The sequence below is a fragment of the Cydia pomonella genome, chromosome 10 (assembly GCF_033807575.1).
Source record: "Cydia pomonella isolate Wapato2018A chromosome 10, ilCydPomo1, whole genome shotgun sequence".
Classification (NCBI taxonomy): domain Eukaryota; kingdom Metazoa; phylum Arthropoda; class Insecta; order Lepidoptera; family Tortricidae; genus Cydia; species Cydia pomonella.
Genome location: NC_084712.1, coordinates 2,857,354 through 2,885,240, shown reverse-complemented (window position 1 = coordinate 2,885,240; position 27,887 = coordinate 2,857,354). Strand labels below are relative to the sequence as shown.

Here is a 27,887-nt window from a genome sequence, read left to right as displayed (position 1 = left end):
ACACGATTCGAAGTATTTTAATAATAGCTATGCCTTACCGTTTGATTTTTTATTATAAGAGTTAGGAGCTTTAAAAAATTGTGTGTAACCTGTTTTTCGCTTATAACTTATATTAATCAAAAAATCGAAAAAAAAAACATAGCTATTAAAAATTAAAATTTCTTTATTAAAGACAACTACTATTACTACTACTATTAATTATTGCTTCTGTAAATATTGATTTGTCTTTCACCTGTTAGTGTTTGATCCTTTCGCATTTTCTCAAAAGTTAGCTGGAAGAGATCCCTTCTAGGGATAAGTTCGCCTTTGTACATAACATTTTTTTTTTGTTTTGTTTTGTCTGTTTTATGTTAACCTGTTTATATGCAATAAAGTGACATACATACATACATACAACATATGATCCTTAAATGTGTTACTTATAGCTTATCAGTTATGTTAGTAGCAACCGTACCCTAATTTTTTTTATAATTTATAAACAATAGCGACTTTGTCCGCTGACCCATTGCCCACAACAGAGGACAAATAGTATATTATTAGCTATTATTAACATACATCAAATTATGTAAATATATTTGCCAAAATGTCAATATCCAGGGAGGAAAATGAAGACTACGTTTGAATGGAGAATAAACGTCCCCTTTCCTCTTAATGCGGGATTCCACCAGTGTGCGGCACAAGCATTTTTGTACTGAACATGCTTGTGCCGCACAGTACCGCACACTGGTGGAAACCCGTCTTTACCATGCAGTTTGTTTGCTGTTTTCAAAGTCTAAATTTAACCGTCATAAATTGTGGATTTGGCAGACAGACTTGTCTGGACTGAGTAATCCCTAACCGACCCAATATCCCACCAACGCAACCTAATCTGGTGTCTAGTAACAATAGATAAAGGAATAATTAAAAGCTTAAAGTAGGTAGTGCCAAATATTGTAAGCCGATGATTTAATGCTCATGGCGCTGTACTGTAATAATAATAATATTTAGCCTTAATACGTCCCACTGCTGGGCACAGGGTTGGGATACAGTCCCCACGGTAGCCCAATGCGGATTGGGGACTTCACATACACCTTTGAATTTATTTATGTACTGTACTACCTTTCATTATATGGTAATTATTTCGGTACTATGCCGCAGGGGCCATTTTTAGGGCTCCGTAGCCAAATGGCATAAAACGGAACCCTTATAGTTTCGCCATGTCCGTCTGTCTGTCTGTCTGTCTGTCTGTCTGTCTGTCTGTCTGTCTGTCCGAGGCTTTGATCCGTGGTCGTTAGTGCTAGAAAGCTGAAATTTGGCATGGATATATAAATCAATAAAGCCGACAAAGTCATACAATAAAATCTAAAAATTTAATTTTTTTAGGGTACCTCCCCTACACGTAAAGTGGGGGTGAATTTTTTTTTTCGCTTCAACCCTAGAGTGTGGGGTATCGTTGGAAAGGTCTTTCAAAACTAATAGGGGTTTTCAAGAAACATTTTTTGATAAAGTGAATATATTCGGAGATAATCGCTCCGAAAGAAAAAAAAATGTGTCCCCCCCCTCTAACTTTTGAACCATAGGTCCAAAAAATATGAAAAAAATCGTAGAGCTTAAAAAAGATATTAAATGAAAACTATAGCGGACATGATCAGTTTAGCTGTTTTTGAGTTATCGCAATAAGTTTTCCCTTCATAGTAAAAAGACTTACTTTAATTAGGTACTGATTATGCAAATTTGCCTATTTGTTTAACTCGGGTGAAAGGTACCATTTACTACACTTTAAGCTCCAGTTTAGCTTATTGTGACGGGAGAGTAACTACGGAACCCTACACTGAGCGTGGCCCGACATGCTCTTGGCCGGTTATTTATTAGATTTATTTTAGTTTTATTTTAAATTTAATTTAGTCATATTTTAGTTTTAGTTTACATTATTAATTGTAATAATCACACCATTCAATCAATTATATATGGTAATTAAACACTATTTATGGCACATATTTTTTCAGTTAACATCGCTGTCTAAATCTTTTCTTAGCAAAAGGACTTAAAAGTCGTGAAATTTTTGCTGTTTATTATTCACCGTATAAAGGCTGGAGGGCGTCAACTATGAACTATGCGGGGTTCGTCTCGCACTTAACCGATTTTTTTAGCAATAAATACAAATGAAAAATATACCAGACCTAATGTTATATGAAACTAGTTTTGTCCAGTAAAAGCAGCGTATAATTAAGGAGCTGGGGCCCATTTCTCGGACGGTATTAGTCTAATATTATTAGTGTGTGGGTTATAACCGATTTTTTTAGCAATAAATACAAATGACAAATATACCAGACCTAATGTTATATGAAACTAGTTTTGTCCAGTAAAAGCAGCGTATAATTAAGGAGCTGGGGCCCATTTCTCGGACGGTATTAGTCTAATATTATTAGTGTGTGGGTTATAACCGATTTTTTTAGCAATAAATACAAATGACAAATATACCAGACCTAATGTTATATGAAACTAGTTTTGTCCAGTAAAAGCAGCGTATAATTAAGGAGCTGGGGCCCATTTCTCGGACGGTATTAGTCTAATATTATTAGTGTGTGGGTTATAACCGATTTTTTTAGCAATAAATACAAATGACAAATATACCAGACCTAATGTTATATGAAACTAGTTTTGTCCAGTAAAAGCAGCGTATAATTAAGGAGCTGGGGCCCATTTCTCGGACGGTATTAGTCTAATATTATTAGTGTGTGGGTTATAACCAATGAGCGGAATTCTTCATAGCAAAAATCAAACTGTCAGAGGGATTGAGCTAACTGTTTTATCGACTTATCGATGTTACGGAATAATATCGCATTAGGTATCCATAATCCACTTAAAAGATTATTCTGTAACATTTGACCTCTTTGATAAGCAACTTGCATCTCCATATTAAAGTAAATCATGTCAGCGTCACATATGTCATTTATGTATTTTTTACGCCAACCTCGGACCAGTGTATGACTTTATTCCAGTCGCTGTCGAGACGGCTGGGCCATGGTGCGCCGAGGCCAAGAAGCTGGTTAGAGATATTGGACGCCGGTTGAGGGACAGAGGCTGCGACCCCCGGGCTGGATCTTATCTGGTCCAACAAATATCCTTAGCCATTCAGCGTGGCAACGCAGCTGGCATATTTGGAACGTTTGGGCCAGGTAGGGAACAGTTCGGGGCTTAAAAGTTAATTTTTGACGGGGCTAATAGTTTGTGGGGTATTTTTATTTTATTTCTGTATTCATTTTATTTTAATCTACTGTTTCTGTACAATATTATGTTGTAATTATTTATAATTCATGTATTAAAAGTACTTAATACAAATAAAATGTATTGACAGTTTTTATGTCACTTGAGTTTTCATGAGTGATTTCCGTGCCGTGTTACTAAAATGGTTAATCCTAAAAGAAAAATAAAAAAAATGGATACAAAAAGATTCTTCTCTTAGTTTCAAAGAAGATTCTTCCACAATATATTGCTCTAAATGTGACGTTCATTTACATCAGCTAAAGAAACATTGTGTTGAAAGTCACTTAGTGAGTAAAACTCATTCGTTACGATGCTCAAAAAGTACGAGTTCAGACACATTCTATATAGATTTAATCATATTTTTAGTTTCGTGCAATATTCCATGGAAAAAGATTAACAATCCACAGTTTAGAATATTTTTCCAAAAATATATTTGCTGTTCCTGTACATCAAAATCACTTCCGGATGAATCATTGCTGAGAAAAGTATACTTAGATATAGTTTACTAACAAACAATAAACCACCCAAACCATCCATAGTTAACCATCCAAACATTTAAAGGGCCATATGTAGTGTAAAACGTTGTACGATACATGTGCGAATAGGTAATTCGCAACTCGTGTCGATTTAAAACACTCCTGTCGGTCGTGTTTTAATTTATCGCCACTCGTTTTGGATTTCCTATTTTTCGCACTTGTATCGTAATGTAATTCTGTTTTATTCTTTACTATTATACTAAAATACAGTGGAGGTCAGCTAATTAGGGACACCGTTAATTTGTTTATATGTATATCCAAAAGCCTGATTTCATTACTTTAACTTTGTTTCGTTAAGTGACAAATATTTATCGATAAGTCGATAAAACAGTTAGGTTAATCCTCTGACAGTTTGATTTTTGCTATGAAGAATTCCGCTCATTGGTTATAACCGATTTTTTTAGCAATAAATACAAATGACAAATATACCAGACCTAATGTTATATGAAACTAGTTTTGTCCAGTAAAAGCAGCGTATAATTAAGGAGCTGGGGCCCATTTCTCGGACGGTATTAGTCTAATATTATTATTGTGTGGGTTATAACCGATTTTTTTAGCAATAAATACAAATAACAAATATACCAGACCTAATGTTATATGAAACTAGTTTTGTCCAGTAAAAGCAGCGTATAATTAAGGAGCTGGGGCCCATTTCTCGGACGGTATTAGTCTAATATTATTAGTGTGTTGCCATGGTAACCCATACGACTTGACAGTTCGTGGACTAATAATATTAGTCTAATACCGGTCGAGAAATAGGTCCTGCTAGTGGGCACCATTGACCACATTGTTAACTTACAATTCGTAATTTTCTTACTTTTCTCCTTGTACCATTTTTACGTCTCTGTTTAGCCTTATGTATAGTTGTGTCGTTCTCGAGAACGTTCTTCGTTTTGTATGGGGAATGTTCACGTGCGAGAACACTCCTCATAGTAAACGGAGAACATTCTCGAGAACGGCACAACTATAGCCCTATGTATTTTTTGCAATAAGGTATAAATAAATAAACCCTGAGTTGCTATTAGCACGTGGAATGTTCCATTACTCCCGTGGCCGGCTGATCTCATAACCAATGACCAAATTTCTTGGCATACCTGTTCGGCATTTGTCACACGTCTATTTGTTTCCAGTACAATAATCTAATGTTTTCGAGAGCCAAAATCACCCTAATAATCTTATTTACACTTACCTTATGTACCAGTATAGATCAACTGCTTTACTCATGGTTGATATTAATGCCACCGGGGGCCCAACAGGGGGCTAAACAAGATAAGATGAAAAGTAAAAATATATCGATATGACAAATGCAACGAAAAGTGACGTGATCATTTTTTTTATACTACGCCGGTGGTGAACAAGCATACGGCCCTCCTAAAAAGCATAAAGCTAATTAAGGCTGCTAGTGCGTTTATGACTAAATTCATTAGACATTAAAACGATTTCCGCACTATGGTGTATCCGCCCTAACAAAAAGCGGCAATCATTTATAGAACACGCCAAATGTCATTCCAGATCTAGAGCAGAGCCCAACTGGGAAAATACCTATAAGAAAGCTAAAAACCACTAGACCCTATTCATAGTTTTTTTTTTTCAATACTACGTCGGTGACAAACAAGCATACGGCCCGCCTGATGGTAAGCAGCCTCCGTAGCCTATGTATGCCTGCAACTCCTGAGGTGTTACATGTGCATTGCCGACCCTAACACTTCGCACCTTTGAGTTGAGCTCTGGCAACCCTTCTCACCGGCAGGAACACAACACTATGGTACCCGGGTACGTCCTTAAACTACGTCCAAAAGAGAGGCATGGGCATTGTGAATGTCATCTCGCTTTGTGTGGTAGGGCACAGCTAGCGGATGTCATTCCAGATCTAGAGCAGAGCCCAAGTGGGGAAGTAACTCCACCTTACAGAAAACAGCAGGCAAATAACACTAGACCCTACTCATAGTGTTGTGTTCCTGCCGTAGAGTAAGGTTGCCAGAGCTCAACGAGGGAGGTTAGGGTTGGCAACGCGCATGTAACTCCTCTGGAGTTGCAGGCGTACATAGACTACGGAGACTGCTTACTATCAGGCGGGCCGTATGCCTGTTTGCCACCGACGTAGTATAAAAAAAAATGCCAGAATATTGTGCCATGGTTTCTTGTCTATTTCAATATATATTGCGCCAAAATATCTTTAACTATGAAACTTAAGTACATTGATGCGTATACAAACATACAGTCTGGTGTCCGCTCTTATCCCTTTATTTATAAAACTTTCCAAGTTAACCCCTTACTGCATGTAATAAAAAATATCTGTTTAAATTTGAACTTTAATAGCTGCCAATAGATTTGAATATCATATCCGCCATATATGGCTTCGTATGTGATAAGGGATTAATTTATGTTTATGTACATTACCTACATAAGGCGAAATGACACATAAAACTAACGACTTAAAGCTAATTGAGGCTGTTAGTGCGTTTATGACTAAATTCATTAGACATTCAAACGATTTCCGCGCTATGGTGTATCCGCCCTAGCAAAAAGCGGCAATCATTTATAGAACACGCCAAATGTCATTCCAGATCTAGAGCAGAGCCCAACTGGAGAAGTACCTCCACCTTTCAGAAAACAGCAGCCAAATAACACTAGACCCTACTCATAGTGTTGTGTTCCTGCCGTAGAGTAAGGTTGCCAGAGCTCAACGAGCGGAGGGGGGGTTAGGGTTGGCAAAGCGCATGTGACTATTCTGGAGTTGCAGGCGTACATAGGCTACGGAGGCTGCTTACCATCAGGCGGGCCGTATGCTTGTTTGCCACCGACGTAGTATAAAAAAAAAACTATGAGTAGGGTCTAGTGTTATTTAGCTTTCTTATAGGTATTTTCCCAGTTGGGCTCTGCTCTAGATCTGGAATGACATCCGCTAGCTGTGCCCTACCACACAGAGCGAGATGACATTCACAATGCCCATACCTCTCTTGTGGACGTAGTTTAAGGACATACCCGGGTCCATTTTCAACTATCGGTCATGACGTTGCTAGTCAAACTGAGATTCTGTCAATCTGTCGTCGCGATGAAAGATAATTACATTCGGGGCGGGGATGCCGGGGTGGGGCGTGGTCATTCTGTACTAAATACTGTCACTATTGACGACCGGTCTGGCCTAGTGGGTAGTGACCTTGCCTATGAAGCCGATAGTCCCGGGTTCGAACACCGGTAAGGGCATTTATTTGTGTGATGAACACAGATATTTGTTCCTGAGTCATGGGTGTTTTCTATGTATATGAGTATGTATTTATCTATATACGTATGTATATCGTTGCCTAATACCCATAGTACGGTCACGTCTGAAAATATCCATACGAATATAGTGCCAAAAATATGTATAAGTACACGACTGGATTGCCCATATATTAAGGTAGTGTATACATTTTTTTGGCACATTTTTCGTATCGATATTTTTACACTTACAAGCTTTGCTTAGTTTGGGGCTAGGTTGATCTGTATAATAAGTACAAATATGAAAAGTATTATGTGACCAAGGTAAATATATGTATAGGTAGCTCATATATATTTAGAGGACATTATTACACAAATTGACTAAGTCCTACTGTAAGCTCAATAAGGCTTGTGTTGAGGGTACTTAGACAACGGTATATATAATATATAAATATTTATAAATACTTAAATACATAGAAAACACCCATGACTCAGGAACAAATATCCATGCTCATCACACGAATAAATGCCCTTACCAGGATTTGAACCATCGGCTTCATAGGCAGGGTCACTAGTGTCACTACCCACTAGGCCATAGCGGTCGTCTATATATATATGTTTTGAAAATACGGTTTCGCCTGGCACGACCAACGCGCGACTGTTTTAGATTTTCCAGAGTGTTCTTCCGTGGGAGTTCGATGACACACTCGCATAAATCCGGGTTTGTTTTATAAATCAATTTAGAATAATCTCAGCTTTGTTTGGCACGCTGCGAAGTCGACATAAGTAACATTATGTTAACACGTGTTTATATTTCCTAAGACATCATAAAGTGTGGCTTTTTCCTTGGTTTGCTAAAGAATAATAAATAATAATGCCACTGCCAAACATCATCTAGGATATCATGGAAAGCGGTTAACGTAGTCTATAGACGCGTGCAACTGCAGCTGCGTTATATACCTTATTTCCCTTAAACATATTATAGTACATTACGATACAATGTGCTAACCATATGTACTGTAAATATTATTACAGTATATATATGTTGCTACTTTACCGCACTAGTGCGCATTAGCATATTACGTTACTGTGTCGAAAATTTAAAGGGCCATATGTACTGTAAAACGTTGTACGATACATGTGCGAATAGGTAATTCGCAACTCGTGTCGATTTAAAATACTCCCTTCGGTCGTGTTTTAATTTATCGCCGCTCATTTCGAATTTCCTATTTTTCGCACTTGTATCGTAATGTACTATTAATTTACAATATTTTATTTACACACATATCATAAATCCTCTATAATGCGTTCAGTGTATGTAACTGTACATAAAACACTCGTGTGATTTTTTTATGAAACTCTCTTCTTTTGTTTATAGACCTACACTCGCATTTCATTATGGAGCAGTCACATAATAGTTCATTACGATACAAGTGCGAAAAGTAGGAAATCCGCAACGAGTAGCAAGTAAAACACGACTGAAGGGAGTGTTTTAAATCGACACGAGTTGCGAATTACCTATTCGCACGTGTGTCATACAATATTTTACTTTACATATGGCTCTTTAAATTTTCGAAATAGGCACGAAAAGTGCGGTAAAGTAGCACGATTTGTACTGTAAACTACTATAAACATACTACAGTAGACTCGATGCGTATATGCGAAGTATTAAATCAACAAATTTTTCCTTGATCTAAAATCCGCGCCATGGATTACACATTTTACTTCTTATAAATAATATGCTCTTGCCATCTTACAATAACATGTGCTCCGGCGTGATTCCCTGGAAAGTTACACACTAAAACTGAAATAAGTGACCGTATGTAAACCCTATCTCCTTGTAATAAGATATATTGTCACCACGAAGTCAGTGTCAGTACATCTCTGATCTTCCATTACGAATACTTGTTACGATAGGAGGTGTCAAGTTATAATGGAGTGTAGTCGATCCCAGTTTAAGAACGGTAGAGGAAAAGTTCGTGATGTCACGCCGTGGGAGGGAGCGTTTCCGACAGCTGAATTTGTGTTTTAATGGATTATAATTAAGTTGAATTTATGAACTGGACTCCTTCTTGAAGGAGTGGCCAGACATAGCACTAGACAGAGATCAGTGGAGAGATTGGGGGGAGGCCTTTGCCCAGCAGTGGGACACGACAGGCTCCAAATAATAATAATTAAGTTAATGATTTTACGACCGGCGAATGATCGTTCTTTAATCGACTACAAAAAGGAGGTTCAAAATTTTTGATGGTTGAATCTAAAAGAACGGGATTTTTGTTGACCCTTACAGTGCTCAAGCCTCAGTGGCCTTAATTTGTATAGGAAAGTCAGTAAAGTCACCATAATCCCGCCTTAAAATAAGGTGGAAGGGACCAATTATTAGAGAGGGCCAAGATTAATCCCTCTATGTTCCCCGATTTCTCTAAGGCCGCTGAACTGAATTGGAATATTATATTTGAAAGGGTTACATTTCTTATTTTAATCGATTATCATCAGTCCAGAATTCCTAAAGAAACCGACCGAATTCTTCATATACAGATTATAAACACTGACGATAAGTCTCCTTTTTGAAGAACCCTTTTTCCTTGAGAAAACTTCGACAGCAAGTTCATGCCACATTCTTACCACCATATTTTCTTATCACCAGGGTGCCGCAGAGTTCGCAAAGCTGCAAGCGGCCGTGGGCAACCTCAACTTATCTCCCGAAGAACACCAGTCGCTCAGCGAGCTGGAACAGTACTTGGTACAGGGAGAAGGTAGCTGGGCGCTTGGAGACGAGTTCCTCGCGTTTATCGGTGAGTGGACTATAGCTAGACGTGGGCCTTAAATTATCTCCCGAAGAACATTAGTCTCTCAGCGAGCTAGAACAGTACTTGGTACAGAGAGAAGGCAGCTGGGCGCTTGGAGACGAGTACCTCGCGTTCATCGGTGAGTAGACTATAGCTATCCGTGGACCTTACCTTATCTCCCGAAGAACATCTGTCCGTCAGCGACCTGGAGTAGTACTTGGTACAGGGGAAAGGCAGCTGGGCGCTTGGAGACGAGTTCCTCGCGTTCATCGGTGAGTAAACTATAGCTAGACGTGGGCCTCACCTTATCTCCCGAAGAACATCAGTCTCTCAGCGAGCTGGAACAGAACTTGGTACAGAGAGAAGGCAGCTGGGCGTTTGGAGACGAGAGCCTCGCGTTCATCGGTGAGTGCACTATAGTTAGCCGTGGGCCTTAACTTATCTGCTGAAGAACATCAGTCTCTCAGTAAGCTGGAACAGTCCTTGGTACAGAGAGAAGGCAGCTGGGCGCTTGCAGACGAGTTCCTCGCGTTCAGCGTGAGTGGACTATAGCTAGCCGTGGGTCTCACCTTATCTCCCGAAGAACACCAGTCGCTCACTAGCCAAAAATGTGTCCAAAGAAACTAGGGGAACAAAAACTCTGACATTGAATCGCTTCTTGAACCCTCATTGCCAAGCTGAAAAGTTCATCCGCCTATATCGTAACATCCTAAGGGTATAAAACTTGTCTTCTTTTATGTTCTAGGTCGTCTGCTAAACGCCGACAGCTCGGAAGAGATCCGGGTGGCCACGCTGCGCTGCCTGGCCGCCATGGCGCTGCGCGACGACGTGTCGCTGCTGCTGCACCAGGACCGGCGCTCGCACGCCGTCATGAACTACGCGCGCCGCATCGACGCGCTGCCGCCCGCCGAGCAGGCCGCGCTGGCTCTGGCGGTGAGGCCACCACCACAGGCCGTGCCAGACCATAACAGACTATGCCCGACCATAAAAAACCATACTATACCAGACTTCCACACCATACAACACTAACCAAACCATACAATCCATATAGACAATACAAGATCATACAATATATATATCATACAGACCATAAAAGACTATACCTGACCATACAAACCGTACTAACCAAACAAACTATACCAGACTATACCAGGCCATACCAGACCAGACCATACAGACCACACCAGATCATACCAGACCATACAAACTACACCAGACTACAGCACTTTGCATTTTATTTGATTATGACTTAACTTAATGCAACATACCATTGTCCGCAGCTCTGCAACCTGTTCGAGAACATCTCCTCATCAGAGTGGCTGCTGTACATCAGCGAGTGGGAGGTGGAAGGCCAGCCCGTCTCCAACATCCGTGTCACCACTAAGGTAAGAATAACAAGCTATGCAGCCTGTTCCAGAACATATCCTCATCAGAGTGGCTGCTGTTCATCAGCGAGTGGGAGGTGGACGGGCAGCTTCTCTCCAACTTCCGCGTCCCCACGAAGGTAAGAACACCAACCTATGCGGCCCGTTCGAGAACATCTCCTCATCAGAGTGGCTGCTGTACATCTGTATTTCGCTCGTTTATATCACACTACCGGCAACTTCCAGTCTTTGCACTAGGTATATATTACATCAGAACTTCCAAGACTGAAAAACTGCCAATCAAATAACGACCTTGAAGTTTCATATTTAGAGTAGAACTTTGATTCTCTTTTCTGACCCGATTATTCGCATCTCTCTGTCATAAATCACACTCGGCCAGCATTTCTCTAACTACCGGCCTTTGTGTACTTATCGTTTAACGCTGGGACTGAATTTGCCAGCCAAAAAACAACCTTGAAGTATGACAGCTAGAACTGAAATTTGCAGGTGGCCGTGCACGCGACGCTGAGCGAGGACGCGACGCTGCGGGACATCGGCACCGCGCTCATGTACAACATGGCCACCAAGGAGGTAAAGACCGTGGTCTGTATCAACTTACCGTTCTACTAACTACACATAAGCTAATGCTCTGGATGTTTTTTAATAACTTGCAGTTTTATTTTACACGAAATCACGAAAAAAAAAATACCCATAGTAAAAGTTGCTCAGTATTTATTTATTTATTTATTGTTCGGAGAACCAACAGCTATATGACCTATACACCGTGTTTTATTGAATTTTGTTAACTTCGGGGTATGTGTATACACCGTGTTTTATTGAATTCTGTTAACTTCGGGGTATGGGTATACACCGTGTTTTATTGAATTCTGTTAACTTCGGGGTATGGGTATACACCGTGTTTTATTGAATTCTGTTAACTTCGGGGTATGTGTAAGTACGTTGAAGGAAACTAAATGGCAGAGTATTTTTTTTTTCTTATAAAAAGTCTTTAGTATTGCATATAGCGTTGTTGTAACACGGGTATTACATTTAACTACAACCAAACAATTGAAAACTGTGACATATCAATGTCATTTCGAACATCGCTTACGTTTAGTAGCAAATGTATTAACTCGTACAGTCAAGTGTAAAAATATGGGTGTACACATCTTACTCAAAAATATGTCCCATAGCATCTTATTCCCGTGTAATAAGAGCGTAGTACCATATTTATGAGACGATTCTTTCAATACATATTTTTGCACTTGACTGTACTTAACACTAATCAATATCTATACAGGCCCCAAAGCAAGTGTACACGCTCGTAGGGACCTTATCAGATAAAAATAAAATATCTATTATCTCCGAAATGGAGCTAATTAGAATACCGGTGTCTTTAAAGTTGCTTAATTTAAGCTTAGGAATGCACCCTTGAACTTAACGGAAAAGAAAACACGGTGTATATTCCTAAAAATATTGTAGGTTATTAAAAAACATTCTCTATTAAAAAGTATAATAAGACTGGTAAAGTAATTCATAATATGCAGTAGTGATGACTGCTGAGTTGTGTACAACCTTCAATTATTTAATCCGATACGATTCAAACATTCAAGAAAAGAGCGTAAACCTTAAGGGTGTTACCACACCGATCTACTTAGACAAATCGATCGGTCGATTGGTGTGGTAACACCCTAAATGCCGGCAACGCACGGGTTGCAGTCAGGTCTAGGGTCTAGGGTCGGCAACGCGCATGTAATGCCTCTGGTATTGCAGGCGTCCATAGGCTACGGTGACTGCTTACCATCAGGCGGGCCGTATGCTTGTTTGCCACCGTCGTGGTATAAAAAAAAGGTGTTGATCGTGTCCATGGGCGACGTTAATCGCTTATCATCATGCGATTCGTCATAAGTCGAGCGTGGTACAGCGCCATCCACTTTAGCTGTTTTAATATTATATCTTAGTAGTCATTTTACATGACGATATGATGGTCGGTATGACATATATTAGGTCATTACATTACCTATGAAATTGGCGTTTTGTATGGAGAGTTTTAACGAAATTCGATTTTTCATACAATGAATTTTGCGGATTATTTTGTGATGGCATTTTCAAACCAAACAAATTTTTGCCAGTAATCTGAGACATTTTTAAGGCACATTTTCTATCTCATATTTTTTTTTAATCTGTCTCGTCTGAAAAATATAAGTCATTTAAATACTCGAGCCGGCAGCACATGAAAAGAGCTGTTTTCAGGGCGGTATTCTGAATACATAAAACAATAAAAGCAGCAAATAATTGTATGTAAAATCGTTGTTATGTAGCGCACTAATGAAATTAAAAAATCCTTCGAAGTTACTATTAAAATAAATAAACTATGACATGACTAATACTTATGAACAATAACGCCAATTTCATAGGTAATGACCCAATATTTTTGACCTCTTCATAAGTGTTTATTGGCTGCTGACTGATTTCCCGCTGAATCTCAATCTTGAAGCTCGGACGCACACTTTGCACGTTAAAATGCAAATAATGTCTATACACGGTGTAACATGATGAGCCCGACAGATTTTAACCACGCACTTTTGAGGCTAAAATAAAGAAAAAAAAAATTATATTAAGTACAAGTAAATTTCGCCAAAAAAAATCTTTTTTTGTTTTTTTTTTTTTTCAAATTTTTGAATGTATTTGTACATAAACAGTTAATGTTATGGTACAGTCAGCGTCAATAGTAACGGATGAAACAACGCGCCAAAAGTAACTGATAATCCGGATAACTTTTCCAAAAATAGATAAATCTCTAAAATTCACGTTATAAAGCCCGCCCACAATCTCTCTGCTTTGCCTAAAGGTTGACTGGTAGAGAATGCCTCATTGCATTAAGTTCGCCTTTTGTACTATAAGGTTTTCTTTTGTGCAATAAAGATTAAATAAATAAATAAATAAAGTATATCTTTTACAGTCTTCATTGTTCTAAATATAGAACCATCACTTTTTGTTAAGCTGTTACAGAATGGTAGATACTTTTGAAGCGTTGTTTAGTCCGTTACTTTTGATGCTGACTGTACAACTGGCACTGAATTTTTACGATTTTTTTTTTGTAAAACCTAGTTTTTGCAAAGGTTACTTGTCATCTATAAATAAGGACATTTAGACTACGCCCCATAATCGCATCATCCCCAAAAGGCGTTTTGCACTAAGTATTACTAAGAAGATGTTTTTTTCCGAAACTATAAATGATATTTTTGTCTCTAAAAGTGATCAGGAATACACAGTTAAAATCATTCGGTTTCCTTTTTTTTTATACTACGTCGGTGGCAAACAAGCATACGGCCCGCCTGATGGTAAGCAGTCTCCGTAGCCTATGTAAGCCTGCAACTCCAGATGAGTTACATGCGCGTTGCCGACCCTAAACCCGCCCCCCCTCGTTGAGCTCTGGCAACCTTACTCACCGGCAGGAACACAACACTATGAGTAGGGTCTAGTGTTATTTGGCTGCTGTTTTCTGTAAGGTGGAGGTACTTCCCCAGTTGGGCTCTGCTCTAAATCTGGAATGGCATCCACTGGCTGTGCCCTACCACACAAAGCGAGATGACATTCGCAATGACCATACCTCTCTTTTGGACGCAGTTTAAGGACGTACCCGGGTCCATGTTACACCATGTATAGTTAATGCACAAGAATCACAAGATAAGATATGTGATACACACAATAAATAAGAACACAAAATGTATACATACAATATGTATACAAAGAATGTATACATACAATATTTATACAAAGAATGTATACATACAATATGTATACAAAGAATGTATACATACAATAAATAAGAACGTTGTGTTTCCTACATTTTCCCGTTTTTAAAATGAATTATTTCGAAAAATATTCAGGAGATGTCATGAAACTACGCACCAAATTAGCGTGTAAATTACGTCCGATATTTCTAACACGGCATTGCCTTCGTGGCTTTGAGCAACACCCGTTTCCGACACGTCGTGAAGTGTCCAAGCGATATCTCACCGTAGAAATCCTGCCATTTTTTGCGGGGGGAAACGTGCACACAGTCGCATTCTCACTCACTATATACAAAATCCTGTCGACACAAATACATAGAAAATGACACGTCAAAAACAAATCTTGCGCACCTCGATCTCTGCCCAATTGGCTACTTGACAGTTTTTAGGGTTCCGTAGCCAAATGGCAAAAAACGGAACCCTTATAGATTCGTCATGTCCGTCTGTCTGTCCGATTATGTCACAGCCACTTTTTTGTAAATAATGTCAATCGATCTTGATTTCCCTGAGGATCAAATGTCTATATTTGACTCATGGCATTTAAGCAACACAAAGGTCAGAAATGAGAGTTAAAGTCTGACGCCCGCACACGACGATTGAAACGCTTCTAACAAAATGATAATGTAATGTGACGTCACATTACATTAGTCTGTCCTAAATGTATGCAAGATCAAGAAAATTGCTATTTTGACCGTGAAATATTGCGTTTATGTATATAGTTGTCATACAATTTATTTTTCAATAACATTTAAGGAATCGAATGGTATAATTTTCTTTTTTATATTTGAAAGTTAATAAAAAAGCTTGTATTTTTTTTAAATCTCAATATGTCTTTATAAATTCCACTTTTTTATAATGAATGGCCCATTTTCTATCCATTTAGCAAAATTTTGTTATAGCATTCAACACGTGTCAAGTACCCAATTGGGCATGTGCTTCGGCAGAGAGGAAATAGTGCGAATGTCGACCGACTCCCTTCCCGGTGTTACTCAAAGCTTTGTGGTCTCAAAAGACGGGGTAAAGTCGACATCGACATTAGAGGTAACGAGGTTAAAATGAAAACCCACAGATTAAGTTGCAACTGTCTGTTCAAACAAAAGTCTATGGTATATGTTTATTTGGATTCGACATGCCTAATGAAATGACATTGTTTTTAACGATAACTGCGACCTCTGTATTAAATTTTGCGTATTTATACTCATTTTCAAGACATTAACGGGGCTTAATCGCTTTAAAATATGTTCAAAAATTTTAAAAATTGTTGTATACTTAGTGGATACACGTGTATTATGTAGATACGTGATTACTTTGTACGTATTAGACACGTGCATACATAAGATTGTTTACAAAGATCGATATAGTAAATAATACAATAGTTCTGTGTGCAATTCCTACATTTTAATAGACTTCAGCTGTTTACATAGTCAATAAATACATTGTTATTAAAGTTATACATTAGCCCCCTTATTCATAAACGTGTACTAAAGTTACGATGCCGCTGATCATTGTTTGTCCCTTTCCATCATACCAATACGTCGGAAAGGGACAAACGATGATCAACGGCATCGTAACTTTAGTACACGTTTATGAATAAGGGGGTAAATGTTTCATTGCACACTCCTTATCTTACTATTATATATACCTTTAAAGAGAAATTCTTCTATATAATTATATTAATATATTTCGGGGATTTCGGAAACGGCTCTAACGATTTCGATTTCATCGATGAAATTTGCTATATGGGGGTTTTCAGGGGCGAAAAATCAATTTAGCTAGGTCTTATCTCTGGGAAAACGCACATTTTTGAGTTTTTATTTGTTTTCGGAGCAAATCTCGTGTTCCCAGATATTTATTATTATTTAATAAGCAGACATTAATTATAATACCTATCCATTGTATATGTGCTTGTCTAAATTATTTGAACTTGTTGAATAGGATTTAAAAAACTTGATTTTCCGTTTTTTTCTACGGACAAAATTGTTTGCCAAACCGTCGAGAAATAAAAAGTAATAGAGTGCTCACTCCATACATCAGTTTTGGTAAGCGTAGGAGTTGAAAATAGAGTTCCGGTTACTCTGGTTATAATATTAGCGGAAAATCGTTGAGCATTAGACTTTTTCTTTGCCGCGATATCTATTGTCGAGTAACAGTACTGAGAGTTCCGCTACTCGATGCTAGATGTCGACTGCGAAAATAATAAGCATTTTGGTACCAAAACTGATGTATGGAGTGAGCACTCTATTACTTCTTATTTCTCTATGGCGATACTATATCTGACTTTTCTTGCCAGAATTGGTGTACTTCGGTCAGATTTCTTGTTTGTGACCACTCTGTCACGCTTGTATTTGTGTCTTCTATCAAATAAATAAATAAAGTCGAGTGCTATTGCATATCTGTCTAGCTGTAGATTATAATGAACATGAGAAAAATTAAAAAATAAATTACATCTCATACAAAAAGCTACACTCCGTCACATTTTTTGTGGACAAAATGTCTTGTTTTAAACTTCAACGAAAAGAATTTTGATCCACCTATTTCTAAAGCGTAAATACGTTGGACCTATTCTCAAAAATTCTACATTTAAAACTGATATTTTTATGATAGAAAGTAAAAAAATTATCCATAGAATTTTGAAAGTTTATACTTTCTTCTAAATTACGTCTTATTGTGACATAGACATAGACATAGAATTTTTTTATTTAACACCACATTGAAACATGTTTACAGGCAATGCTACAAAACATTACAAGCCTTAAAATGAAACTTAATTAGGCACAAATTTATGTTTACATGTAGATATAAAAAACTTTTAAAATTATGATGCTACAAAGGAGCGAACCTCAGCATGTGTTGCAGCAGGCTTACCTACTACAACGCTGGTTTTCAGGCCGACCCTTCGTACAATACGAATTTACTTGCTGCTTGTCGGAAACTGTATGGCTAAGGTGAGAGTCAGAATGGCGGGTGTACCTAAATAAAATTAAATGAAAACATAGTTTATCCAAACTACGAAAAGTACGTCATACTGCGTAGTTCGGGGCCGCGCGTAACTGTTGTATACATATTACTCGATATGTCAGTAAAATACGATCACAATAAAAACGCCATGTTTGCCCGCAACATACTTTTTATTATCCTGTGGGATTATTCCGTATAAGGTATAAATCCGGTAATCGCATATTTCCATTGAACACGAAGCACTCTGTTCTCTTACAATACTTGGCAACAAGCCAAGTTTGCGGCTGCTGTTCGCTCCGGTCGCTAGCTGAAGGCATAGACAAATTAATAATCTTACTTATTTCTTAATGCCAAAGGTGTTATACGTCCTGTGAATACAGCCACCTGATAAATTGTGTTTCTTTTTACTTATCGCAATTAGCCAATGTCATATTCTTAAACTCATACCTACTTACTTCATTAGATTTATTTTTAAATGATTTATAATTAATTCGTTTATATTTAGTAATAATTTACACTTTATATAACGTTAATCAATATGTGCAAATAAAAACTAACGTCATCATTAGTATAAAGAATTTCATAAATGTTCGAGTCCAATTGGCTACTTGACAGTTTTTTGTAAATAATGTCAAACGATCTTGATTTTCTTGAGGATCAAATGTCTATATAGGACTCATGGCATTTGAGCAACACAAAGGTCAGAAATTAGAGTTAAAGTCTGACGCTCGCACTCGACGATTGAAACGCCTCTAACAAAATGACAATATGATGTGACGTCACATTTCATAAGTCTGTCCTAAATGTATGGAAGATCAAGGAAATTGCCATTTTGATCCTGAAATATTGCGTTTATGTGTATAGTTGTCATACAATTTATTTTTCAATAAAATGTAAGGAATCGAATGGTACCATTATATTTTCTATTTTTGAAAGAAAAAAAAAAACAATAAACTTTGGAGCCTTGTATTTTTCCACTTTTATATAATGGATGGCTCATTTTCTATCCATGTAACTAAATTTTGTTATAATATTCAACATGTGTCAAGTACCCAATTCTTGAAAGCTAATCGGAATAACCCCAGTCCACCGTACCGCCATTGCCCCTATTACAATTAAGCTCTGGTTTCCTAGGAAAGCGGTGTCATATAGCAGCCGTGTCCATACAAAATACAAGTCATCCATATTTAGTACTTTTTCAATTTGTTTATTTATGTTAATGCCTTAATTTGAATGTTGTTATTTTTCAATGCTTAGATTTGGCATTCTATTTGCGCGTTGAATAGTTCTAACACCTTTTGTTACTGTATTCTTACAAATAAATAAATGATTGATTGATATGAAAATGGCCGCGACATGACGGCACGGCTATCCTAGGAAAACAGAGTTTTACAGTTCACTATCAGGTAGATTCTTAAGTCATATGCATGCTAACACTGCATGAGAACGTTGCCAGATTGTATTATTTTTAGTTATTTATAACATTTTATATACAATTTAGATTTCAAAAGAACGCTAATTAAAAAACAAACGTTTTCCATTTGATTTTCTACCTTAATCCAATATTTAGTTACATATAACGTTTTCATTACAATATTTTGTAAAGCGAAGTTTTGAGAGTGCAGGTTGTATATACTCGTATTATTAATAACTTTATTCTTATTGGTTTAAGATACATAATGAAATTAAATACAAAAAAAAGGCTTTTGTGTTATAATTGGACATTTAATTACTTACCAATATATCCATGCATATGTATGTTAAGTAAAATGTATTATGTATTGCGTAATATTTTATATATTTAGTGATGGGTAGCGGTCTTTCCCAGCAGAGAATAAATATATTTATAGGTCTAATTACTTATTTTGTTTTTAATTATGAATCCTAAACCAAGAAACGATATCTCGTTTCAGCTAGTACACACAGACAGTATTCGTAATAATATACACACGTAATCAAGTAGGTCGATGATAAATTAACTTCTTTAATTCAATTCAATTCGTTATAATTACTGGGCATTTTTCACATCCATTGTATCAAAAAAATCTTATATCTGCAATATCGTTGAATGCTCCTCGAGTAAAATCTATGTTACGTATTGTACCTACCAGAAATGTTAAAATGTATGGGAAATATACACTCGGCCCTGTGAGAGATCGCTACTTGCACTTGTAGAGTAGTGAAATATTTGCCAACTGTCACACTGGTCGCGTAAGTTGAACTGCGAGGCTGCAGCTGTCGTGTGTTGCAGCGGCTCGGCGCCGGCCGCGCGCTGCGGGCCCTGCTGCCGCGGCACGCCAAGTCCAAGGTACCACGCGCATGCCATGCCCGAGGGCACTGATCTGAACTGTTGTGGTCCGAAGGCGACTATTCTCATACTCTTTTAATTCTAAACTCCTCACATTAATCGTTCCCCTTATGCCATAGAAGTCATCAAACTTTTTGACCTTTATTTAACCCTTCTTTGGATCTCCCGCTTTTTTTTAATATAGAATCCAAGGGAGAAGAGGGGACTTAAATATTCCAAAGTCTTCTAATTCTATTTCACTTTTGAAATACCACGCGACCCGACCCGACACGTGTTGAGTCGAACGGAATATATGTAATATTTCCTTTGAAATATAATTATTATGAATATTTGAAGAAACGTGAGTTTTTAAATATTCGCACTTACCACACGGACGTACTTATAGTAGTTATTGCCGGTGGTGCCACCCGATGCGATGCTTTCTAGCCCATACCAGACGTCATGAAGTTGATATTACACAAAGAAAACTGCTTACATAATAATTAATAGAATCAGGCGTTACTTTGCGGAAATCCATGCTAATGAAAACAAGAAATATTACTTTGCTAACCCGTTATACTTACTTGCGTATTTTTACATGCAATTAAAGTTCCCACCCTCCCACCGCAAAAATAAATACGCAAATAAATATAACAACCCACCACCAAAAGTACAAAACTCGACAAAACTGGAGATGTTGACGGTCTGACGCCCGACAACTGAACTTCACTCTCACTTTGTTGTCTGACTTGCGAGCGAGCGTAGCCAATAACATGGAAAAAAAAGCGGCCAAGTGCGAGTCGGACTCGCCCATGAAGGGTTCCGTACCATTTATGACGTATTAAAAAAACTACTTACTAGATCTGGTTCAAACCAATTTTCGTTGGAAGTTTGCATGGTAATGTATATCATATATTTTTTTTAGATTTTTCATTCCGTTATTTTAGAAGTTACAGGGGGGCCGGACACACTTTTTTTCACTTTGGAAGTGTCTCTCGCGCAAACTATTCAGTTTAGAAAAAAAATGATATTAGAAACCTAAATATCATTTTTGAAGACCCATCCTTAGATACCCCACACGTATGGGTTTGAAGAAAAAAAATTTTTTTTTTTAATTTTTATGACGTATTAAAAAAAAACTACTTACTAGATCTCGTTCGAACCAATTTTCGGTGGAAGTTTGCATGGCAATGTATATCATATATTTTTTTTAGATTTTTTCATTCTGTTATTTTAGAAGTTACGGGGGGGGGGGGGGACGACACACTTTTTACCACTTTGGAAGTGTCTCTCGCGCAAACTATTCAGTTTAGAAAAAAATGATATTAGAAACCTCAATATCATTTTTAAAGACCTATCCATAGATACCCCACACGTATGGGTTTGATGAAAAAAGATTTTTTGAGTTTCAGTTCTAAGTATGGGGAACCCCCAAAATTTATAGTTTTTTTCTATTTTTGTGTAAACATCATAATGCGGTTCATAGAATACATCTACTTACCAAGTTTGAACAGTATAGGTTTTATAGTTTCAGAAAAAAGTGGCTGTGACAGAATCGGAAAGACAGACGGACATGACGAATCTATAAGGGTTCCGGTTTTTGCCATTTGGCTACGGAACCCTAAAAACCCGTATGTAGCGGAAAGCACCTACGACAGAGAACCCGCCTAGCGCAGGCAGTGAATGTATTAACTTTAATATTAAAAATAATAACTTTAATATTCTATATCAGTCTGGTAAAGTTTACTTGAAAGATGCACGCACGGAGCGGCCATTGAATATCTCGACGACCGGCTTGGCCTAGTGGGCAGTGACCCTGCCTACGAAGCTGATGGTCCCGGGTTCAAATCCTGGTAAGGGCATGTATTCGTGTTATGAGCATGGATATTTGTTCCTGAGTCATGGGTGTTTTCTATGTATTTAAGTACTCTCAACACAAGCCTTATTGAGCTTACTGTGGGACTTAGTCAATTTGTGTAATAATGTCCTATAAAAAACAAAAACGCACCTTTTGTATAGTTAAAATTTATTAAATGTCCGAATCGTAGAGTTCTTATGTACCTAACATTCAGACACCTTAGAAAAATTCCAAGTATACTTAAAAATTGGTTTTCCTTACTGCTAACGCCTGTCAACTTTCATTTAAAACAATGACGTTATCTCTATTTATTTTATAATTAACACTTATATACATATATAACACCACTAGATAACATCTAATATCTTATTTGTACGTTACATAATAGTACCATGAAGGTTATTATAATCATGTAAGTATAATTTTTTTTATCTAACTATGCGCTAATTACCGTTATAACACCGTAACCAGTTGTAACCGGAAAAACTGAAACATATACGGTCACGTCTGAAAATATCGATACGGACAAAGTGCCATAAATATGTATACACTACCTTAATATATGGGCAATAAGGTCGTGTATACATATTTTTGGCACTTTTGCCGTGTCGATATTTTCAGACGTGACTGGTACCCCTGTGGCATTTTGCACGTTTGCAAATAAATTTCGAGTTGTCAAAATAAATTTGTACTTGGTATTTGTAACCTGGTATTTAATCATAATGAATTAATGACGCATGATTCTAATTTGTTGAATGACGATTCCTATCACAGTTCCTACAAATCTTTCTTGGTTTCTTGGTTACTTGGTTGCATGTAAAAATACGCAAGTAAGTATAACGGGTTAGCACTGATTGACTAACACGTTATTTTCTCGCGGATAAGCAAAGTAATATTTCTTGCTTTAATTAGCATGGATTTCCGCGAAGTAACGCCTGATTCTATTAATTATAGTTTACCTTGCCTTGCTCATATATACAAAAGACACCAAACAGCGTTGTTATTTGTTAGTTTCTAATGAGTAAAGTTGACGCTACGCAAAGGATTTCCCCAGTAGCATCATTAAAAACGTTATCAGGGGTATCAAGATAGAGCGGCTTATTGCCCCATATTATGCAACTACCTCACGCTGTTGCAAATGAATGCACTGATTGTTTGCTAAAGATATTATAAAAGTTAGGTATTTTATGAACTTCACTTTACCGTTGAGATAATTCAACTTCAACTTCAACATTTATTCAGCAAATAGGGCCACAAGGGCACTTTTACACGTCGACATGGAATTAACATACAGGCAAAAACAAGCACATCGACAATTATTAAATACAATTAATTGAAAATATTTATGCAAACTAAAGTATTATTATTACTTAGAGATGTATAAAGTCTCTAAATGTCGAATTACAAAAAAAAACTAAAATAATAACAATAAAAAAAACACAACAGATATTTAAAAAATCTAAAATTATTTAGAGGTGTAAATATATCTAAATGTCAGAACTAAATGATTTTTACCAAATTATCCTTAGAGATGTATAGTCTCTAAGAGTCAAAATTATGTATAATATACAATATAACACAATATTATAAAAATGTTAACCGTAGGTCTCGCATTATTATGGTTTGCGTATGAAATATGAATTCTGGTGCCTATTACATCACTTGACAATTGACACTGACAATTGTCAGGATCGATAAGTAACGACGACGGTAGGATACATATGATCAATGTTTACTTGTGCAAATACAAATACAAAATTATTGTATTTATTGTCATTAAACATTTACATTATTCACTGTGAGTCTGACATTAAGCTGAGCCCGAGCTGCCGTCCTTAAGCCAGGTGAGGGCAGATAAAAACATTAGATGACCAAATAATGTAGGTTAAAGTCAGGTCGTTCAGTGACAGATCCAGGCGGTTTTGAATTTGGTAGGTTAACCAATAAATGTTATAACTACCCAAGACTGTACTTTAAAAATTGTTTGTTTATTTTTGTTTATAAACCTAAAAATACAGAGTTATTAGTAACACCATTTTGTATTTTGAATGTTAGTGATACTGATAACAATTGGTAATAAACAGCGCAGTCAGCACATTTGTGAAGAGACCAAAAATATGAATATGAAACTATTTCCAAGAGAGATATGTAGGTGGTAATGGAAGCTTTTCTAAAGATATAAGTGTATTTCATATACAAATAATTATCTTTGATAATATATGATTATTATTATGCTTGTTTTCATCCACACTGTTATCAGCTACATGATTGCTACATCAGTATAGGATTAAGGCCTTTTTCCTTCTACATCATTTATTTTAATTTCGAGCTCCTCTATAAATATACGATTTTCTGGAATCTTCTTAGAAAACCATTAGACTATTAGAATTTTTTTCGTTTGCCACGTGAATCGGACAGATGTCGTGATTCGAGAGACCGTCAAGCGAGAAAGTTCAAAATACAGATTCCAATTATTTACTCACTAGATCTATTTTGGATCTATAGACTGGATCTATCTAGAATTAAGGTGTGCTTCGGCAGTTTCAATCCACAGGGGCTTGAAGTATAAAATTAACAAAAGTGACATTCCACTGAAATTGTCAATTACGTGATGAAATTTAATATACTTCTGATAACGCTAAAACACTGATATTTAATTTGATAACTTAACTTCAAATTCAACGGTATATTTTACGCATTATGCAGGTTAAGGTCACTGCCATAAGCGTCACTTCATAGACAAAAGTTAGGTATTCTGGTGGAATGTTCTTCTAAAATACAAATCTCCAATGCATTGAAACTAAACTTTGAAATGTAAATGGGGTATCCCTTTGTTCCCCGCCCGTTCTGTCGTGACGCCTTGCCGCAGGTGTTCGACGACGTCTCCGTGGAGCTGGCCATGGCGCTGCTGCAACTGCTGGCTGGAGCGCCTGGAGAAGAACTGCTGTTCCGGGCCGTGGCCGCGCTTGCCCGTCTTGCACACCACTCGTCAGAAGTCGGACAGCTGGTCGCCATGGTCGGTCCTCCGCCCGATAACTACAGGTAATTATATGGTGATGCAACTGCTGGTCGGAGTGCCCGGAGAAGAACTGCTGTTCCGGGCCGTAGCCGCGCTTGCCCGTCTTGCACACCACTCGTCAGAAGTCGGACAGCTGGTCGCCATGGTCGGTCCTCCGCCCGATAACTACAGGTAATTATATGGTGATGCAACTGCTGGTCGGAGTGCCCGGAGAAGAACTGCTGTTCCGGGCCGTAGCCGCGCTTGCCCGTCTTGCACACCACTCGTCAGAAGTCGGACAGCTGGTCGCCATGGTCGGTCCTCCGCCCGATAACTACAGGTAATTATATGGTGATGCAACTGCTGGTCGGAGTGCCCGGAGAAGAACTGCTGTTCCGGGCCGTAGCCGCGCTTGCCCGTCTTGCACACCACTCGTCAGAAGTCGGACAGCTGGTCGCCATGGTCGGTCCTCCGCCCGATAACTACAGGTAATTATATGGTGATGCAACTGCTGGTCGGAGTGCCCGGAGAAGAACTGCTGTTCCGGGCCGTAGCCGCGCTTGCCCGTCTTGCACACCACTCGTCAGAAGTCGGACAGCTGGTCGCCATGGTCGGTCCTCCGCCCGATAACTACAGGTAATTATATGGTGATGCAACTGCTGGTCGGAGTGCCCGGAGAAGAACTGCTGTTCCGGGCCGTAGCCGCGCTTGCCCGTCTTGCACACCACTCGTCAGAAGTCGGACAGCTGGTCGCCATGGTCGGTCCTCCGCCCGATAACTACAGGTAATTATATGGTGATGCAACTGCTGGTCGGAGTGCCCGGAGAAGAACTGCTGTTCCGGGCCGTAGCCGCGCTTGCCCGTCTTGCACACCACTCGTCAGAAGTCGGACAGCTGGTCGCCATGGTCGGTCCTCCGCCCGATAACTACAGGTAATTATATGGTGATGCAACTGCTGGTCGGAGTGCCCGGAGAAGAACTGCTGTTCCGGGCCGTAGCCGCGCTTGCCCGTCTTGCACACCACTCGTCAGAAGTCGGACAGCTGGTCGCCATGGTCGGTCCTCCGCCCGATAACTACAGGTAATTATATGGTGATGCAACTGCTGGTCGGAGTGCCCGGAGAAGAACTGCTGTTCCGGGCCGTAGCCGCGCTTGCCCGTCTTGCACACCACTCGTCAGAAGTCGGACAGCTGGTCGCCATGGTCGGTCCTCCGCCCGATAACTACAGGTAATTATATGGTGATGCAACTGCTGGTCGGAGTGCCCGGAGAAGAACTGCTGTTCCGGGCCGTAGCCGCGCTTGCCCGTCTTGCACACCACTCGTCAGAAGTCGGACAGCTGGTCGCCATGGTCGTACCTCCGCCCAATAACTACAGGTACATAAACACGTATATAACTACAGGTACACAAATACTAGACGTACATAAACACGTCATACAACTATGTCCCTATCTTAAAATCTGGTTGCGTATGTGAGAAGCGAAATCACCATCGGACGTCTACCCGTGAAAGGTACTACAATAACGGATGAGTTGGAATGATATGAAATTATATCCACCCGGAGATATCCACAGCTAATTATTTTAAAATTGTAGTCCTTCACATTGCGGGTTTTTAGAAGTCTTTAATCGTCGCTGACGCTCCAGAACAATATTCCGAAAGAATATTCTGAAAATATTTGAAAGTGGTCCGCGAATGAATATATAGAAAGACCATTTATTAATTTTATTCCGTATACTTATGTCAAATGTTCATTGTTATTCTCCTGATCTCCTCCTAAAGCAAAATTCATATTTAATCAACACAATTTTAATTCATCTATTATTTCCAACAGAGGCATGAGTCCGCGCTGCGACGAGAAGATAGACCTCATCATGCAAAAAGTGAAGTAAACCTAGACTAGACCTTATCACCATAGCATAGAATATATTTCACCGACGCATTTTCTCGCGGTTCCATACCTCGTTTATTGGTACTTAGAAATTTATTTTCACTAGCGCGGGCCGGCCTTATTTATCATTGTTATTAATTTATTGAAATACATATTTATTTATGTAATATTTGCAATTTTAAATGCATTTGTTCTTTGGCAGGCGCTGCGAAGTTAGATTTTGGTTATTGTAAATAAAGTTAGATATCGGTAAGGGAATTTTAGTGTAAGTACCTGAATTTAATGAGATGTATTGTATTGTTACTAATAAAGATATTGCGGTTATCGGCGGATGCTGACTGACATTATATTTATGAACTGAATCTTTGTGTATCATTTATGATTTAAATACAGACCGCGGGCCAGGAGCGTATATCATCAGTCATCGCCTCCCGGCGGATAGTTTGTCAAATGATAGTTTAGAATCTATTTTAAATAAAAACAACCCTCAGTCTTGTTGGTTGTCGGTTGTATCGTGGTGGAAAGACCGTCAGCTGGTCACATCAACATGTAAAAAAATACGCGCCGTACCACTTATGTCCGCATAGTATGCGTAATCCATTATTGAAACGCCTGACGGAATGCTACATGCAAAGTTTCATGATTTTGTTATCACTATCATAAAAAGGCAAAGCGCTTGTTTTTATTTTTGTACAATAAAGAGTTTTACTACTACTACTACTACTAAGCTATCATCTGACAAAGTATCAAACTTGAGGCTGCCATTCCTTAACCCACCAACGGAGCGGCAGCTGACATCCACGAGGGTTCATTATACATAGCCCTTAACCACTATATAAGTTATCGCCCGGAAGGCGATTGGTTATGGAAATTTGTTCCTGGCTGCGGTCTAATAGTGTACCATTTCAGGCAGAGGGAATATATATCCTACAATAATTTTGAACTTTATTTAACACTTTTCC

At 38.3% G+C, this 27,887-nt stretch overlaps 1 protein-coding gene across 2 annotated transcripts in view; it reads left to right on the top strand.

The window, feature by feature from the left end:
- The window catches only part of LOC133521838 (uncharacterized), a 76,311-nt gene extending 49,024 nt beyond the window's left edge, over positions 1-27,287 (top strand). Inside the window, exons 8-14 of one of the 2 annotated variants that reach the window (XM_061856931.1) lie at positions 9,631-9,778; positions 10,518-10,705; positions 11,053-11,157; positions 11,644-11,727; positions 20,143-20,199; positions 24,906-25,078; positions 26,869-27,287. In XM_061856931.1, the coding sequence (XP_061712915.1) occupies positions 9,631-9,778; positions 10,518-10,705; positions 11,053-11,157; positions 11,644-11,727; positions 20,143-20,199; positions 24,906-25,078; positions 26,869-26,926 (813 nt within the window). In that variant the 3' untranslated portion in view covers positions 26,927-27,287. Of the gene's footprint in view, positions 1-9,630; positions 9,779-10,517; positions 10,706-11,052; positions 11,158-11,643; positions 11,740-20,142; positions 20,200-24,905; positions 26,263-26,868 lie in introns of both variants that reach the window. The other variant, XR_009799943.1, reaches the window with a different exon arrangement.
- The last annotated feature ends 600 nt before the right edge of the window (positions 27,288-27,887 follow it).